The sequence below is a fragment of the Megalobrama amblycephala genome, linkage group LG15 (genome assembly GCF_018812025.1).
Source record: "Megalobrama amblycephala isolate DHTTF-2021 linkage group LG15, ASM1881202v1, whole genome shotgun sequence".
NCBI classification, from domain to species: domain Eukaryota; kingdom Metazoa; phylum Chordata; class Actinopteri; order Cypriniformes; family Xenocyprididae; genus Megalobrama; species Megalobrama amblycephala.
This window is the reverse complement of record NC_063058.1, coordinates 15,981,797-16,001,796: the sequence shown is the minus strand read 5'-3', so window position 1 is coordinate 16,001,796 and position 20,000 is coordinate 15,981,797. Positions and strand designations below refer to the sequence as shown.

Sequence of the window (20,000 nt, the reverse complement as noted above, 5' to 3'; positions counted from 1 at the left end):
AGAAGTCGTCGTCTGAGGCATAATAAAAGCTCCACTGCTCTCGAGCCGTGTGTCACACTCTCGTCTCGCATTAACAATCAATCCAGCAGCCTTGTTTCATACTACAGTAATGTTAATAAACATTAGCTCGTCCATGAATATGATTTCTGCCGGAGTCTCGTCAGATTCTTTTCCACCGGCTGTAGATGTGAAGACAACCCTTCCCATGATTCCGTGAAATCAAGGTATCATCTACGCCTTTGTTTTAAATAAGCGACCTCTAGAGGCAAAAACTACATAGTGTCCCTTTAATACTCTTTCCTGATCTCTGTGCAGGGCATAAATTAACTGTGTTATTATTACAATGTTTGTTTCATAAGTTTTCATCAGAATGACTTTTAAGGATGCGCCGATACTGAGCCCATAAGACTAAAATCAATATTGTATGTACAATATGAAAAAATAATTTAATTTGAGATTATTTTTAAAAGTAGGGTAGGCATTTTTTTTTTCATAAACACTTTTTGTTATTCTGGTTGAAACTCTCTTCACATCCTGATAGCAATCAATAATAGAAGTGGTCTAAATATTTAAAAAAATTACATATATCTTCTGTGGAAGTCTCAGGACCAAAAAATGTTCATTCAGTCATTGCATTCGGTCTTTTCACATGCTCAGACTCTGGCAACACTATCAACGCCAAAATTAATCTGCAGCAGTCAGGTGATACAAGTACAGTAAGAGCTCTGTAAGTTGTTTGTTCATTATTATTGTAATGTTATGCGCTTTGAGAGAGACAAGAGACGGCGTTATAATTACCTCATATGACGCTTTGCAGAATATGCTCTGGTTGTGCACGTTCATGTGTTTTGGAGGAGGTGTGGCTTTGGAGATGCTAGGTTGTAAAATGCAAATGCACATGCTCTTTTTTTCCCTATTTTTACAATTAAATATCCAATATTGACTGATACAATAAATTAAATTTCACCAATTTTTACAGCTGTTCTTGTCCAATTGAAACATTTGGTGAACATCTCACCAGGTCAGAGTGAACTGGGTTAGTTGCCTGCTGGTTTTTGAGAAGAACGTACAAGGCAGAGGCATGAATCTCTGGAATGTTTCCTTTATGAGGATATGAATCTCATTTCTCCTTCAATAGCCTTTTTGTTTTCCATGGCTTCAGCCACAAAGCAGCATGCCAACCTTCAACAAGGGCCATCTTGGTTATGAATGCTCAATACAGAGGAATTCCCTAAAATTCCTTTCATAATATTGTCTCGTGGTTGCGATGGGACCTCATATTGGAACCGTGTAGTTTGTACTATATTGCAAGCACGCCAATAACCACAAGACTTTAGGATGAATAGGTATCCTCTGGTGTGAGAACTGTTTACTGTGGGCTGCTATGCCGACAAGGACGGCCTCAGTACTTAGTTCCTCCGGTGTCATCAAACCACTTCACTTCGTAACCCTCCATTTTCTTTCCCCAAGGAGACCGTGTCAGACTGGCGAATTACACCTTGGGGAGCATAAGGCATTTGGGAGCCAAAGGTCCAATCGTAGGACATGCATGAAGTTTTCACTGATAGATTATAACGTAGGTCACTGATAGATTATACACAGATGGTTCGGCCACCATCGGTCCCTAAGGTAACACAAGTTTGCTTGCTCATTAATTGCATCAAGCTACCGGACGGGCCCCAGGAGAGGAGCATGCCGGGTACAAGAGTCGTAAGCCTGGCGTCACCAGGAGACACCTGTTGCCATGGCTCTGAGTGGAACCCTGGGACCCGGAATCTCTCAATGGCTAATGTAGCAAAACATACTATATGGCTATAGGTTGGTTTTAAATGCTTCCCGGAGACCAACTTTGTCAGTAAGTAGATGTAAAAGAGGGGAATCAGTGCTTAAACTAAAAATGTATTCAGAAAGGAAGCTATTACACAGTTGCTTGACTGTGTCAAAGTTCACTATGACAATGAGCCGCACACATGGTTTAGTCTCATGCAGACTAATTGCTTATAATACAATGCATAGAGAATCATTGTGTGAACTGAATCAGTGTGATTCATATAAACCCTGTCCGAATTGTGGATTCGCAAAGAAAAAGGGTGTATTGTTCCAATGCTGATACAGCAGAACTAACCTACACATTTTGATACCGATTTGCTGGACAATTTTGAACATGTAATATTTCGGATAAACTGTATGTTGATCTTCTGTTTGAACATCTGATAGATCTCACAGCTTGAAATCCAAACAATGTGTTAAAAAGCTTCTTAAAGATACTAAGATGCTAGACAAAACTAGTTTGACCAGAGAAGGTTATACATTTTGGAACAATCAGGTGGTTTCATTCAAAGGCTCTTTTGTAGGTTCTTACTTCTATGACTTGAGTGTTTTTGTAGCTTTTGTCATTTCAAGAGTGGTTGACTTCAATGTGCTGATAAAGTTTCTAACAGGTTCAGCCAGTAGAGACCCGTTGAACTCCTCAAAAGAGGTACGGAAGGAGGAATGACGCATCAATTTTGGAAAACTGTGTTGTAGGTCATTGATTTTGTATGATATGCATTTCCCCACCCCAGCCCTATAACTTTTCAAAAGCATTTACCACGATATAATGATTTTTTATCTCGCCTTATCTCGTAAGATACATAAATGCATTGTATAATTGTTCGCTGTAGAGAACATGAAGCTGAGATGTTCCTCTTTTAATGAAAAGGCAGACCCTTATTTGTCTGCTTGGGGAATATTTGGTAAGGTTGAATTTTAAACTTTAAACTACAGGCATGCAGTGGTGTCGCTATACTACATTTTTTAGTAGTCATTGGTAGCAACTACACTATTAAAATGTTACAGTTTTTGATTGTTACACTTTTAACATTGGACTTTGTACTGAAGTCCGACTATTTTGACTTCATCCATTAACACACAAGTAATCTCAAAATTGGAAAAAAGAAGTGTCCAGCGTGCACACGTAGCAAAACGATAGTGAATCTGTGAACTCTAATCCTGTATTTCTAATCTCCTCGCTGATGCTCTTCCTGGATTGAAGGTCTTTACATATGAGACTGCTCTTGATCACTAAACTTTGTACGATAGGACAAGCTTATGTGTGCAGACCTGCAAATGATTTGTTTGAAGGGAGGGACCTGAAAAAATTCTGTTATTGCATGTAAATTTATGGCCTTCTTTTACAAGCAAACATCCTTCACGTTTACCCTTTTTCATGCTTTTTTTTTACCCTTTGCACTATGCAAATACACACACTTTTCCTGGTTTAAGTAATATAGTTTAAAATAGTTTATTCTATTATAATCAGAAGAGAATTGACTGGTGTTCGAACAAATCATGCCGAATAGTCACATCAACCTTTGCTTGACTATTCCCACCCAGACATTTAATCTTTCTTATATCTGCCAACTCCTACATTATGACGCTGAGCGTTGATATTAAATTTGGCTTGGTAAATGAGAAAAGGAATTAAGGAAAAGAGAAAAAGAGAGCAAGAAAATGTTCCCAGTATCTGGCCCAGCAGGTTCCACCAGTTTTCTGGGTGATGCAGCTTACCAACAAACAACATCCCTGTTTATGCTGAGAGTGGACAGGTCTCGACTCCACCTACCACTTTAAATTCCAGATCCACAGGTCTGGGAACAGTTTCGATGTTGGATTAGTATCTTTTACAAGCAAAATTAAGTGGTTAAAAAGATGATCCTGGACCAGCTGTGGAGATTTAGAGATTAATACACGAGGAAAGAAGCATTGATTTGAATGGCTTCAAATAACTCAGAATTCGAAAGCATTTGTGGCTTTATGATGATTAAAAAAAGCATCATATATGTCCCTCCCTTTCAGAAATGTGGGTTACAGTGAGACACTTAAAATGGAAATAAATGGGGCAGATTTGTAAAAGTTAAAAATACTCACTGTTACAGTAGTATAGTTAAAAGATGGCTTACACAATTTCACAAACTTCACATTTCCTCAATAATTGGACCCCTTCATTTCCATTGTAAGTGCCTCACTTTTTTTTTTTTTTAAGAGCAATGGGGACAAGTTGTAATTATTGGTTTTATTGTATATCAACTTTATGCCACAAATTCTGTCCAATAAGTACTTTAACCTAGAATATTTCTTTAACAAGGACACATTTGTCACATAATGCCCAACTGTGAAATACTACAACCAAGCTTATTCAGTGCATTTGCGTTAACATGTACTTTTGTTTAGTCATTTACATATGTAGCTTGTTGAGCAAGAAGCTTGCCTCTTCTCCTTATATCATAAGACTTTTCCATGCTTCAACTTTGACACATCATTGCTTCTTTCAACCGTACTCGAATTAAAACCTGAGCATTCTACATGGAGAATCAGCATATCTTCTTTTGTGTTTACAGAGATATGGGGATTTGGGAATTTGACAGGTTGTCGAGGGACTTCTGCCTGCAAATTTGCATAAGTGTTGATCTGAATAATACAAGCCAAATGTTTTACATCTGCCCCAAATCAGTGCCACTTCACATGGCTGATGTTTTCGACAGCTTGGAATAGTCCATCAGTTACTGCCTCTTATCACGATCAGTCCGTCCAACTGTGTATCCTGGCACCGATTGGATAATGGTTAATTATTAACTTAGAAGAATCCTCATGGGTCATGTGACCCTCTTGCCCTCACCACTGTTGAAACAGGTGAGGTAATGTGGCATAGCTTTTTTTTAAGCTAGCATCAACTCATTTTGTAAGAAATTCCTGAATGTTGCCTGATAAGGTTGCATGTCCAATCCTGCTCCTGCAGGGCCAACTTCCCTCATAGTATCATTTCAGTTTGTCCCAAAAACACCTGTCTGGAAGTTTCTAGTTATCCTGAAAATCTTTAAGAGGTGTGTTTAATTTGGTTTAATGCGAAACTCAGCAGGGCAGTGACCCTCCATGAGCAGGATTGGACACCCCAATCTAAATAGACCCCAACAATGTCATTTGATGTAATTCAATGTAAATTTTGACAGTAGCACTTTATTCAGCTGGAAACCCCTTCTCGGGAAGACCACAGACTTGGCCAGTCAATGATACTTAAACAAACATGTAATTTGTACAAGGCAAACATTAGAGGAACAATCACTCGGGTGGAAGTAAGATGATTCATACCAAACATTCTCTCTTCCCACACATTTGTTAATGCTATAGTGATTTTTAACCATTCCATTTGTATGCAATTTGCTCCTGTTCTCTTACCAAGAACAATTTGGATGTGTTTTTTCATTAGTTGGTATGTGGCCACATTTGTTCCTACATCTCTATCTGGGGAATGTGGTGGGTTTGAGCAAATTGAGAAGAGTCACTATTGACTGGGAGGGACTCAGTGCAGGGTTAAGCTAATTAGGGTTTGGCTAGGCGATTCTGATGGCCTTGGTGCCCTTTCAAATATATGTATCCGAGGCTCTCAACCCCCAACCATACTCTTACCGCCACCCCAGCACCATTCGACACACTGCCAGCCCTGTTCGGATTGTGCCAGCCTGAGCCCTCTTCCTCTGTCCTTTACGCTTTTGTTCTCCCATCTCTTTCTGTATGTATGTGCGTCTCTGTCATTCAGCGTCGCGGACCCTTACTGCTCCATAAAGAAGCTTTATTGTTCCCCATAGGAATTCTTTCAGCCCCCTACAACACCAGCCTCCATTTGGAGATCTCGCATTTTCTGCATTTCGCCACTGTCTCAAATCTCATTGATGACTTTATTTGCAACACTTCTTTGAATCTCACCATTAAAATGTAGCAGGATCTGGCTGCTTCCATGCAATCCTGTTGATCTGTTATATCTGTGATACACCTGGATAGATTGGCTTTGAAAGAACTCCATGCTCCTCGGTCGGCCAAGCCCAAATATAGGGTATCCCTGAAATCTTTTCACACCTGGTTCATGCAATATTATTTACATCACTATGTAAACTATGCTTTCAATTGATTTCATATGTGCCAGTGCAGCTGTCGTAACTTTAGTCCATTTGATATTTGCATACCACACCGGAAAATGATACCGTCTAGGTGTAATGACTTATGTCTGTATTTTCATACATTCTACCACTCTTAGTGCTTTCACTGAATGTTTGAAAATGACAACATCCTGTTATTTTTTTTGTGCCTTCCTTCCTTTTTTCTTTCATATACCAATAAGGACCTCATAATACATTTGTGCTCTCTAGACATCAGCACTGAACAGTAAAAACCCTTTGTAACCACTACAAAGGACTACTAACCTCATCCAAATTTACTTTATTTTCTATTTTCTTACTTTAATTGTCCTTTAAGGACAATTGGACAGCCTCTCTTCTGTAAATAAGCACCCTTTTACAAGGTAATAGGATATGATGTAGAATGGTATGCACACGATAGGTGGTGGGTTGTGTACTTTTACCTAGAGGGGATCATGTACGCATGATTTGATTTGTTTAGGTTTAATTAACTGTGAAGAAATATAACAAAGGCATAGACCATAAAAATGGAAATGAAATGGAAATAGGAAGTGGTGAAGTTTTGTGGTGATCATTTTTTTTCCCTCTCAGAATTTCCATGGCAATGAGAGTCTTTGTGTTGTGGTTTTGAGGTATAGGGGCTAAATATGCCCCATGGTCTTTTAAGACAACAGTACAACGCTTTGGCTACATGGCCTAGTTTAGGTTTAACCAGTCCTCTGATTGTGGTTTGCTTTTAAAAATTTTCCATTGCTTACTAATACTTACTCGCATGCTAAGCCATATTTACCCGCTTGGACACAATGTAACCTTCTATCCAGTTAAAATGAAATTTATATATACACACATATGGGTAAGAGATACAAATATAACTACTTGTGCTTGTTCTGTAAAATCCGTGAAGTTCAACTGTAACTTTTTCGATGTCAGGACGAGCCTTTATGCTAAATTAAATCACTCTCACGAATTTATAACATAGATAATAATAGAACTGTCAAATTTACACTCAACTCGATATTTTATCTGTAAAGGTTCACTGGAGTATTTAAGTTTTGTCCTGAATGAGCCTCCTTTAAACTTCACAAACCTCACTGAACAAGTGTGTGCGTCAAGCAATCAGGGTTACTCTAAGTTTCATATGCGTAGACATGAAATACTAATGGAAAGTTGACATATCCAGCATTGTGACATTAAACTCCATCTAAAACGCTTTTAAACGCCATTATTTTTATTTTTTAAATTTTAATTATTGTCACACTGCTGGACCTTTTACAATAAATTAGTGATGGAATGTTGAAAACATGTTGAAAAATATATTTATAAAAGATGGACACATTTCTTTAAGTGTCACCCCCATTTTTGAGAATAGACAAATGCAGTATCCAAACTTAAATGAATATAATTCAAGAATTCTTTGGAATACAGACTTAAGTTTGGTCTTGTTTTAAAGAAGACACTCAGCAAATTATTGCTGAAGTAAAAAGCACTTGAATAAAATGAAAGTTTGCAAAAGTTATATAAATTTACTGTAAATCAAATGTATTGTACTAAACATATAAAATTTATATTTGATCAAATATATTTGACTCTAAAATTGCTATCAAATGAAAGCCATATGTCAAACCAAGTTGTGTTCCAAATTTGAAGTTGATATCACAAAAATTGAAGTTCCTATGAGATTTTGTTACCAAAAATAGCCAACGGCTGTCGCCGACATTCTATTGAATTTTTTTATGCATTCTCCTGTTACAAATGGATGAATTTCTGTCCAAATATCACTTCTATCACAAAAGAGTCGGCAAATATGAGACTCCATGAGACTCTTTCCGACGAAATGCGTTTTGTCAAGATTAGACTATAAAGTAGCTAAAATAGGCTAAATATTGTAATATGAAACCTGACACCACCCACTAGGGGAGGAGCTAGCTAAAATAAATTAAAGTACTGTATCCATAGTAAAGCGATATCTGATTTCAAAATGGTTTTCACAGGCTGAATCGATATTATACCTAATTTATGATGATTACAAAAATATGTGATATGAAAAAAAAACAAATAAAATAAAGCGCCAGTGGGCCAGAGACAATTAAAGCGGTTAAATTCATATACATTTCAACCTAAAATCTTAATGTTGATTGAAATTGACCATGGACATGTTATGTGTCAACTACGGTGTTTATTTGGAGTCCAATAGCAACCTTATCCTTGGAAGCAGATTCAAAGAATGAGCTGTAAACGATCCCTTTGAAGGTTCTTTACCCCTGCAGTCCTGTTGAGCTCAAACAATCTTCTGCACCACAGATCAGAGAACCTCCAACCAGCCACCTGAGTTATGGCACCATTAAACCTTAACCAACACTACAGCTGCCATCTCCTCTGAACATTTGCAGTCTCATACTTTGTAAATGGAACCTAATCGGTCTTACCCTACCCAAGCTTTTCTAGTGTCCTTCTAATTTCCTAAGATAACTGTGCATTTGTTTGCCCTACTTAAGGACTTTTGCACTTTACCAAACTACATCTCGCCCTGCTTTTCCTAAGCTTTCTGGTTCCAGGCATGAAGAAGCTGCCAAATCTGGCTAAATCACCTGCCAAACTACCACATGTGACTGCACCGTCACAGTCGTATCTGCACCTCACCTATCCTGCTTCTCGCTTCAGCACCTCGGCAAAAGGGCAGAACACATCTCGTATCACATGTACTGCACACACCCACTAATACAACACTGTTTCAGAGCTATAAAAGCAAATGATTTGCTGTCATTCACAGTCAGTTTGTGGTGCCTCTTTGTCCATGAACCTAAAATGGCACAAAAAGTGTAAATGTCACTGGAAACCTGCCTCAGCGCAAAGTCGTAGAGTTTATAAAGACCAGATAATCTTGTCTATTTGACAGTTTCTAAGTTTGGTACTTGGATGTTTATGTATTGTTCACTTGAAGGCATGTAATCAAGATGTCAGTGGCATGCCAGATAGTTTCATTTGACCTGTGCTTCCTAATCTAGTTTGTATTGTGCAAAAGGCCTGTCGTGCAAGTTTTTTCAGCGACTGCAGTGCTCCGATAGTGACTGTATCTATAACGACAATTGTTTGTTTCTAGATGCAATCCCTTGTGTTTTGTTCTAGGTGCTAGTTTAGTGTTTATTTCTGTGTGTGTGCATTACTGCGTTTCTGCTTGTGTGTGTGAGTTTATTTCTACATAAATGTCATTTTACATATTTGCATTCTTCAGGTCCCTTGATTTAGTGTCACTATAATAACCGATGAAGTTTAATCCTTGGTAATCCACTTTTCCTCTTTTTGCATTTGGTTTGTGTGTATTTCTAGACTAATGATTGGTGTGGCTCTTTGTAAACAGTAAAACACCTCAGCAGGCACGTATGCATACTGTGTGCTAGGTGTGTCTAGGTGCAATAAAGCTAAATGTCCTCTTGATATGGTGCTGTTTTTTTTTTTTTTTTTTAAATGTTGGATAAGAGTTTTGTTAGGCTGTAAGTTAAGTGTTAAAGTGGATGGTATCTGGAGTGTGACAATAACAACATGGACTGACTCTGAGTAAGCTTTAACTGGTGTCATTGTCAACAGAAATGCATTGAAAGATGAGTTTGCATATGTGTGTGATCTTTGGACCGACAATCATCTGGAATATCTGGTCAGGCTCGTCTGTTTTTAGAAGTTCTTCTGTTTTCAGAAGTTCTTTGTTCACCATGATAAGAATTTGGCTTAGTTTGTATCTGCAACTATTCAATATGTATGTGTTTGTTTGTGTGTGTATGCCATTCAAAATTAAATTTTTTTTTTTTTTTTAATTAAAAAATGTAATTAAAAATAAAAAAAAAGCTTTTTCTTTCATTAAATTAATCAACAGTGACAATAAATACATTTTACAATGCTGTTGTTTTGAGCTTTTTATTAATCAAATAATCTTGACAAAATATTCCACAAAAATATTAACTGTTTTCAACATTGATAATAATAAGAAATGTTTCTTGAACAGCAAATCGGCATATTAGAATGATTTCTGAAGGATCATGTGACACTGAAGACTGGAGTAATGATGCTGAAAATTCAGCTTTGCATCACAGGAATAAATTACTTTTTAAAATGTATTAAAATAGAAAACAGTTATTTTAAATTGTAATAATATTTCACAATTTTACTGTATGTTTGCTTATATAAATGCAGCCGTGTTGAGCATAAGAGACTTCTTTCAAAAACATTACCAACCATAAACTTTTAATTATATGTGAAAAATGTAATTAACAATATAAAATAAAATGTATGAATAACATATATATATATATATATATATATATATATATAATATAATATAATATAATATAATATAATATAATATAATATAATTTAATTTAATTTTATATTTTTAATTCTTTAATGTATACTAGTTATAGTGAAGGTTGGAAATGGGCATATAGTATTATATTAATAATTTGTGTTCCATTATATTTATATTTTATTATTATGTGTTTATAACTGATTTAGTGGAAAGTGGTGGAGAAAAAATACAATTTTAAAACTGTGATATGAGGAGACAGATGATGGGAAGTGGATAAAAGAAGTGAACATGCTGAAAGAACAGGATGGAGACATGTGCTCAGGTCACAAGTAGTGGTTTGGTCAGCAGACCCAAACCCAAGGTCATGAAAACTCTGAAATCATGTGCTGTGACCTGACCCCTTCGTTTTACTCACTTACTTTTTGTCACTTCTTGAAAGTGGTAATTAATTTGCTGTCTATGGGCGAGTCATATACCTCTCGAATTTCATCAAAAATATCTTAATTTGTGTTCCGAAGATGGAAAAAAATGACAGAATTTTCATTTTTGGGTGAACTAACCCTTTAAAAATATAATTTGCTGTTCGCTTGCTGTTAGGACGAGGTGTTTTGCAAAATAGAAATTCCCAAATGACTTTGTATTTACAACATTGCCAGATAAGACTCCATCAATAAAATAAGTACTGCACTGGGGAAAAAAATCTCTCAAGCACATAAAACAACTTATCAAAACACATAAAACATCACTCCATTAAAGCACCTGACCCTGTAAAGTGACGTCAATGCTGGAGATTCTCCATGCCACAGCCCTCAAATCTAATGAATCGATCATTTCACTCTCATTTTAGTGACCAGTACAACCCTACAGAATACATTTTTAAATTTCACACCACTTTTCACAATTTTTCACAAGAATAATATGTGCTAAGAGTGCTACGTTCTTATTGTTAGCTAAAAAACGCATCAAATTAGCTTATTTTATAAACAAACACGCAAGGAAGATATTTAGACCTTTATGAATGAATGAATTGAAATGTATTGAAATTTCATGCAGGTCTTGAGTACAACTGCATAAATATCATCTGCTACCATGAGTAAGTTTGTCTCTTAAATTGTAAAAACCCAGGAGGCCTCAGTCACGCACAATTTCACAAACAGCAACAGTTCAACCATCAACCTCTGTGGCATGTTTAGCGCCTTCTGGTACAGTAATATGGCAGATCGTATAGCTTGGGTTGGGTGTTAGGTTGCCATGGAGGTGTGTGAGTGTGTGTGTGTGTGTGTGTTTCAGGTATACTGTATGTAATGGGGACAAAATGTCCCCACAAAGATAGCAATATTCAAAACCCTTGTGCTTGTGGGGACATTTTTGGTCCTTATGAGGAAAACAGCTTATAACATGGATATTTTTTGGTCCTCATGAGGAAAACAACTAAATTAAGTTTTCTGTGATGGGTAGGTTTAGGTTTAGTGGATAGAATATACAGTTTGTACAGTATAGAAATCATTATGTCTATGGAATGACCCCATAAAACATGGAAACCCAACGTGTGCGTGTGTGTGTTTGGTTGCGGTATTCCCTATGTTATGGGGAATGTCCCCAGAAGGATCACAAAACCTGATTTTTTTTTTTGACGTTCCCATGAGGAAAATGTCTTATAAATCATCCTAATTGTTTTTTAATAATGTAAAAATGTGGAATGTTTTCTGTAAGGATTAGGGGATAAAATGGAAAGTCTTTGGAGAGTCCACATTAAACACAATATCATGTGTGTGTGTGTGTGTGCAGGTGTGAAGGTGGGCAGGGTTAATCACCTCTTTAACATTAGAATAGTATGGTTTGACGCGAGACCTGTTTAATATTTCACCTGTCCCACCAGCCTAGCCATCTGTGAAGGGTGTGTTCCAATGTGTTTGTGACCCTATGGAGAAACGAGAAGCCCTTGCATCCTGTGGGATGAGGCGTGACGTAATTTGTGCTGTGATGTGTGAACCACGTGAATAAGGCGTTGTGTACTTTGTGTGGTGGCATGATGACAGTGAGGGTTGGTGTGTGTTTTATCTGGGAATACACCTAATTATCATGTCTGCATCATATTGTTGGAATTTATACTGTTACATTTGAATGAGTACAATATCTCTGATTGGTAAATTTTATTGGCAGTATTTAAAGTTTTGTTTTTGCTTTTATTTATTAAAACAAATTTGTTTAAATTGAAATTTTTTTAATTTATTTTAAAACTAAAATGCTGATGAACTGAACACTTCATTTAAAACGTTATTGAAATATTTATTGACAAATTAAATTAAAAGAATAGAAGGCAGTCTTCATGTATTTCTCAGTGACTTAAATATTGCTTCAAGCTTTTCAAATATAGAACAAAGAAGTAAATTAAGAGCAGTGAGAGATTTTATTACTTATTAACATTAAAGGTGTACTCAGTAATTAAAATACTTTTTCTTAATTAATAGTGATATTCAGGGCTTGACAATAAAGGATTATTTCACTTCAGAATTAAAATTTCCTGATAATTTACTCACCCCCATGTCATCCAAGATGTTTGTCTGTCTTTCTTCAGTTGAAAAGAAATTAAGGTTTTTGATGAAAACATTGCAGAATTTTTCTCCATATAGTGGACTTCAACAGCTACCAATGGGTTGAAGGTCCAAATTGCAGTTTTAATGCAACTTCAAAGGGCTCTACATGATCCCAGACGAGGAATAAGTGTCTTATCTAGTGAAACAATCGGTCAAATTATATACTTTTTAACCACAAATTCTCATCTTGCACTAGCTCTGTGATGCGCCACGCATTACGTAATCACGTTGGAACGTGATTACGTAGGTGAAACGTATAGATCCAGTGTTTACACTGCAAAAAATGCTGTTTTTACTTAGAATTTTTGTCTTGTTTTTAGTCAAAATATCTTAAAGTTCTTAAATCAAGAAGCATTTTCTTGACAAGTAAAAATTATTTTCTTGTTTTCAGGAAAAATAAATCAAAATTAAGCATGTTTTTCCTTAAAACAAGCAAAATAATCTGCCAATGGGGTGAGCAAAATAATCTTAGTCCAAACTGACAACAAGATTATATAGCTTATTCTTGATTTGAAATAAGATTATTTTGCTTACCCCATTGGCAGATTATTTTGCTTGTTTTAAGGAAAAACTTACTTAATTTTGACTTATTTTTCCTGAAAACAAGAAAATAAATTTTACTTTTACTTTAAATGCTTCTTGATTTAAGATCTTTAAGATATTTTGACTAGAAACAAGACAACTCGAAGTAAGAACAGCATTTTTTGCAGTAAGCGAACGTGCAAAGTCAAACGGTCTATACAAAAAAAAAAAAGGTAAAACAACAATGTCAGATGATTTTGAAGTTGGAGGTGAGTTTTTTTTTTTTGTCCTATTATAATACTTCCGCCTATGTCATGCGTGACCTTTCAACGTGATTACATAATGCGTGGCACATCGCAGAGCAGTGCAAGACGAGCATTTGTGGTTAAAAAGTATATACTTTTTTTTTTTTTTTTTTTTTTTTTTTAATTTAGAAAATGACATTGTTTCGCTAGATAAGACCTTTATTCCTTGGCTGGGATCATGTAGAGCCCTTTGAAGCTGCATTGAAACTGAAATTTGGACCTTCAACCCATTGGTAGCTGTTGAAGTCCACTATATGGAGAAAATCCTGGAATGTTTTCCTCAAAAACCTTAATTTCTTTTCAACTAAAGAAAGAAAGACATAAACATCATGGATGACATAGAGGTGAGTAAATCATCAGGAAATTTAAATTCTGAAGTGAACTAATCCTTAAAATTGCTTACCATCTGGTGGTTTTCCAAAGTTACTAGCCAGTCAGCATTTTCACTGGCCTCAGTTTTGACTCATAATGACTATAAGTTCATAATTTGACTGCAGGTATATTAGGCTGCTGTCACTTTAAGACCTGATGCACGGATCCATTATACTGTTACACATGCATTTTACGCATGCAAACATAACTGGCTGTGCTTGCATGAATACTCGCCAAGACCAGCATTTTGACATTTTGTGTGTATTTGACTGTACAATAAGCAGCGAAAATCAACTCAATTTAGTACTGAAAGGTCGTTTATGTTTGCGCAATTTGGGTGTGAGCACAAAATCTGCAAGAATAAGTAAAATTATGCGCAATATCCCACAGCGAAATTAAAGCCCTGTAACACCAACAATAGTCATCCGGAATAGTCAAATGAAACTAGTGAGTGAAGGGAGGCGGGTTTGTGCGTCAACTCGCTGTCGGAGAAATGAGAGAGCGGGAAAGCGCAGCTGGTATCGTGTATCTGTTCTGCGGAAAATGAGAATTGGAAGCGTTTCGGATATTTCAGTATCGATATGCATCTACATTTCTAACAATATTATATTGCACTTTATTATTTCAGTTGGCTTTTAAATACTACAATTGAAAAATGTATATAGGCCTATTATTAGCCAAAGTGGCTAGTAGGTGTGTTACACGACACTGCTAAAATCCACCCACATTTGGTGGGTTGGCGGGTATTAATGTCAAGCCCTGGTGCTGATTAAACTGAAATAAATCATGTACACTAACATAAGATGACATAAGGTGGCTGCCATGTTGAGATCACATGACCAGTCAAGTGCTGCTTGCTTCAACTTGGTATTTCCCTCTGTTGTCAGACAGGTTTTTTCTTTTTTTTTAATCTCTGTCAGGCCCTGAATCAAATATACAGTAATACAAACAAATTCTCAACACAAACTGAACATGGATGAATCTCATCTCATCAAACATGATGGTTATCTGAACTGTGTCTGCTCTTCTGTTCTAGACTCTGAGACAGAGGAAGAAGATCCCAGAAAGCACCACAGAAGAAGAAGAAGAAACCTCAGCCATCAATAAATGCAGCAAAGTCGACGAAGAAACGGTATTGAAAAGTGAAATTCAAACTGGCATATTCCTGATTAAAATATAAGCTCTAAATTGAGTCACAGTTAAGGTTATCTATCTTTAGTTTTAGCTTAGTTAATATTTTGCACTGCAGTGCAACGCGTCCTGTGTGAACGACCCATGGGAAACCCATCTGATCGATGTGCGATGGACATGACGCTAAACCAAATGTGCAGGACTTCCTGCAAACATTACGAGTTTTACACAGTCATATGAACAAAGTTTCTTTCCGTATTAATCAACAACATGCCACAGATGCTAGTGATTGAGCTGAACTTGTATTAAACCCAGAATATTCCTTTAAACAGTCGTTTAATCGCTACATCACACATTTGTTTGCTTGACATCTGGAAGTGAAGCTTTAGTTCATATGACAGGAAAACCGCAAACAACCATTCCTCTTTTCACTCGCACCGACAGTGTGAAACCCCAAAAGAGCAGGTGACTTTTTCTGTTGCTCTCTTTCTTATACAGCGATTATCTTTTATTCAGACTCTTCAACGCTTCCTTGTTCTGTGGTTAAACAATGCCACAAGGCGATGCAAAAAATACTCTTGTACTTTGCTGACAATGACAAGATATGTGAAAATGCTAGTGTATGTACTTCCCTCACTCTATGTTTGTGTGTGAATGTCCTGTGCCCTCTATCAGAGGCATGCAGGTCTTTCACAAGCATCGATTGTTTGGTCCAAACCCCCTGAATGTGACACATGGGGTCAGCGATCTAGAGAACACCGACCTCCTTTGCAGAACCACGCCGTACCATTCATTACAACTACTAGTTATGAAAATACCTGAATGCGTGTGAACGGTGCTTATGGAGAATTCTTTCCTTATTCACTAGTTTTCAGAAAATCTAAAGAAAAAAATATTTAGCTAAAATATTTAGTTTCATATTAAATACAGAAAAAATATAAAAATATATAAAAAAAAAATAGAAATAAATAAAACTAAAAAAGAATGTGTATATATAATATAAAATATGGGTCAATGACGTAACAGGTAATTTTTTTTTGTCCAAAGGCCTTAATAATAATAAAACACAAAGATATGACATCCAAAGTATGTAAGGTAGTACAACTAGATCTCTTTTATCGAATCCAAAAGGTTTTAATTATATTTTGCTACATATAAAGGTATTTTAAAGATTTTAAAGTGTCAAAAGGTCATTCGGTTTAACCGTCCAAAGGCCAATACAGCCATTTCATTTTCATTAAAATATCTTAAAAAGTAATAAATCTATATATTTTTTATTCTGGCATGATTTTTATATCATTTATATCATGGTATTAAAATTATGTGTAGAAGACGTTGTTTTGTTATGAGAAAGAATGTCCGGAAAAATGAATTTCATTGATGTCATTTGGAGTAACCAATATAAAGAGACCGTTTTGGATCAAGTCATGCGGTCAATATCATGTGACAGGATGTGACATGTTTCAGACACCTGCAAAGGACCACATGTTCATGAAGCAAAGTAACTAACTCTCTTTTAACTATTTGAAAAATTCATGTTTTCACTTGCTCATATGCATGTCCTGAAACATCAGTTCATTTGGTACAACCGCTATAAAACATGGAAAATGTTGTAATATTTTAAAAACTTGTACTAAATATAAAATGTTTGATTGTCCTTTTGCTAGCTAGCTAGATATCAGCCTGTTAGCATTGTTTGAAAATATCGTCATTCGGTATAACCAAAAGTGTAATTCGGTAAAACTTTTTGTCCAACTTGTAAAAAATGATGCAGTGAAGCAGTGTTAAATTATTTTAAAAATAAAATAAAACAATCTCATTGTTAACACTTAATAAAACTTAAAAATTAATTCTCTCTCAATTGTTTTTTTTACACTTTTAAAAACCTTATTTGTCAATGACCTCTATATATATATATATATATATATATATATATATATATATATATATATATATATATATATATATATATATATATATATATATATATATATATATATATATAATTTTATAAAAAGTTAAAGTTTAAACGTTTTTATTTCTTTTGATTTTACAGTAAAAATATGACTCACCTGAACATTTCTGAGTGAGATAAATCTGTTAATTATTCTCACTAAACCATTGTTCAACCTCACCTGTTACCCTACAGGCCAAACATAACCTGTGTGCATCAGGCTTAGGCATAACAACCAAAACCGTAATTAGCGCCGTAATGAAACTTGTAAATCAGACAGGATAGGCAACCAGTCCAGACCAGATTTCTGGGTTCATTATGACAGGAATGTAGTCTCTGCACTGGTTTATTGCTGCACTCTAATTCATTCCAGCGTTGCTGTGAAGGAAAAGGCGTTAATTTGTCCCAACGTGCACCTATTGATGGTGTGACAGACATTTCCTAGAATTAAACCTGAATACTTTGTCTGTCCTCCTCATTCCTCAAAACAGCAGTAAATAGTTCGTAAATAAAGTGGGTGGTTATGTGAAGTTTTACTTGGTATTCTGTCACGCAGTTATAAGTAGAAATGACACTGAGTGAACCAGAGCTATGATAAAGCTATTTTTTTGAAGCAGCACCTAGATAATGTCATTGAAACGCGATGACCTTTTGTACTTTATGACTAGTTGTCATCTAGTTGTTAATATGCACATAACTACTGAAATGTGTGTGAGATAATGTCAGCCTATAGTACCATAATGCATAAATAGGCGTCTATCGCTTCAGGTTCAACCCACCTTGAGTTCAAGGCCTCTGTGTCCTGTCTTTGAATTTTGGTGAGTTGTCGCTCCCTATGGGCTAGGGCGAATATTAACTATGCTGTCTTAGAAATGCCCACCACCTCTGCTTTATACTGTTATAGGGACCCCTAGTGGACTAAGTAGGAAAAGCATCTGGTCAAAGTTTGCACCATAAACAAGGAACAGACACCTGATTCAGCAAACTAACATTATTGACAGTTAACATTCGTGCTACGCAATTCCTTCTGAACTCTGTTAACTTTTTTCAGAAATGCTTGTTATATTTTAATTAAAGTGTACAAAAGTGAATATCTACGAAATTGCAGAAAAATGAACAGACTTACAGAATAATAATAAAGTGTAGTCATTGCTATGCTAGTTAACTTACATAAGGGTGTCAGTATGAAGTTAATTTTGACTTGAAAAAATAATAATTATTAATACATTAAAGTTTTACACATATTACTATCATCAAATCAGTTAAAATTTGTTAATTTTGGTGATATTCTCATTTCTGTCATTTTGACAAACCAATTAATACCAAAATCTAAATTACCATCAATCAGTTTATTGTTATCTAAATGATTTATGTCTTTGGTAATTAAAAGCTGAAATATAATCATATAAATATTAGGTTTTTATATATATATATATTATATAATATAAAATGTATATGTTCCTGTAATAAATAAGCTTAAGGACTAATATTACTAAAAGTAAAACATAAAAAAACTAAGAAAAATTACAAAAGCACATAAAAATTACTAAACTAAATTTAAAAATAAAAGCTAATATAAAATATTATTTTGCCAAGTAAGACATGTTCCTTGATAATATAATTTGTTGATCCTGGAACAACATAGAGTGCCCCAGGGATGACGCGTTTTTGTAGGCCAACCCGGAAGTTAGCGGCGCACGGGTTCCCTCGGTTGAAAGCCTATGCATTTTTCCCATAGACTTTTGGAAAATCGCAGAAAATAAGCTCTGTGTTTAACAAAGGGTTATGACACTTACACGTTTTGTCTATCAAGATAATCTTTACAAGTTAAAACAACATTTATACATTTTGAAGCCTAAATAAAGTCGTCAGATATAAAAGGCTAACAGTAGGCTATAAACGGACTACAGCACACCATGGTCGCGGATCAACGACGTCACCACCAAGGTTCTTCAAACTGTATTTAAAAAACAACGTTACTTAAAAACATGTTCGCTGATTATGATCTGCGCTGTGTATGAATACTTATATACTTTTTCATGAGAAATGCTGTCCAAATGTCGTTTATCATGATGACGTCTGAAGTCCCCGCCAAAGGAAGTAGTCCCTTTTAGCAATTTGTTAGCAACCGCCGATTTTAAGACACGGTAAAGGTTTAAAAAATCACAAGCGTGTTATAACTGGTGTGTTTTATGTCATAGATCAAAACGTGAAAGTATTTAGAGGCTTTGTTAACCACAGACCTTATTTCAGGCGATTTAGCAAAAACCCATTCAAAAAACCCATAGACTTTACGGCGTTGGAACCGGAAGCCCTAAAATGCTAACTCGGTTCCGGGTTTTGCCTACAAAAATGCGTCATCCCTGAGGTACAAAATGTAGTCCTCCTAACCATATCACTACACCTAAACCTAACCTGACCCATAAGTTATAAAATCGGAGGGAAATGATAGATGACTATCACTGATGTAGAAGCACCTAACCCTGGTTGTATGCCTAAACTTGACAAACTGAAAATTTGTCCCTCAAATCTGATTGGTTGATTGGAATGTTGTTCAAGGATCAACAAACATGTTGTACTTGGTGAAATCACATTCACCATACTATAACAGTATATAAATAATACCAAAACAACACTGTTATCAATTGAAATAATAATTGGATTTATTTCATGGTCCATACAGGATCTGGTGGACTGGCGGAAGCCACTGGCCTGGCAGGTCGGATACCTCGGAGAGAAATATGACACATGGGTTCATCAGCCAGTGGACAGACCAATCAGACTGTTCGGGAATGACTTTTTCGAGGCCAACACAAAGACTTCATGGTAAGAGAGATCAAAATACAGGATTTATGATATCTGCCAGCTTTT

At 35.7% G+C, this 20,000-nt stretch overlaps 1 protein-coding gene across 1 annotated transcript in view; it reads left to right on the top strand.

The window, feature by feature from the left end:
- The window catches only part of fa2h (fatty acid 2-hydroxylase), a 34,128-nt gene that overhangs the window by 7,712 nt on the left and 6,416 nt on the right, over positions 1-20,000 (top strand). The window contains exons 2-3 of the mRNA XM_048158149.1: positions 15,081-15,176; positions 19,813-19,955. Coding sequence (XP_048014106.1) covers positions 15,081-15,176; positions 19,813-19,955 — 239 coding nt within the window. The remainder of the gene's footprint in view (positions 1-15,080; positions 15,177-19,812; positions 19,956-20,000) is intronic.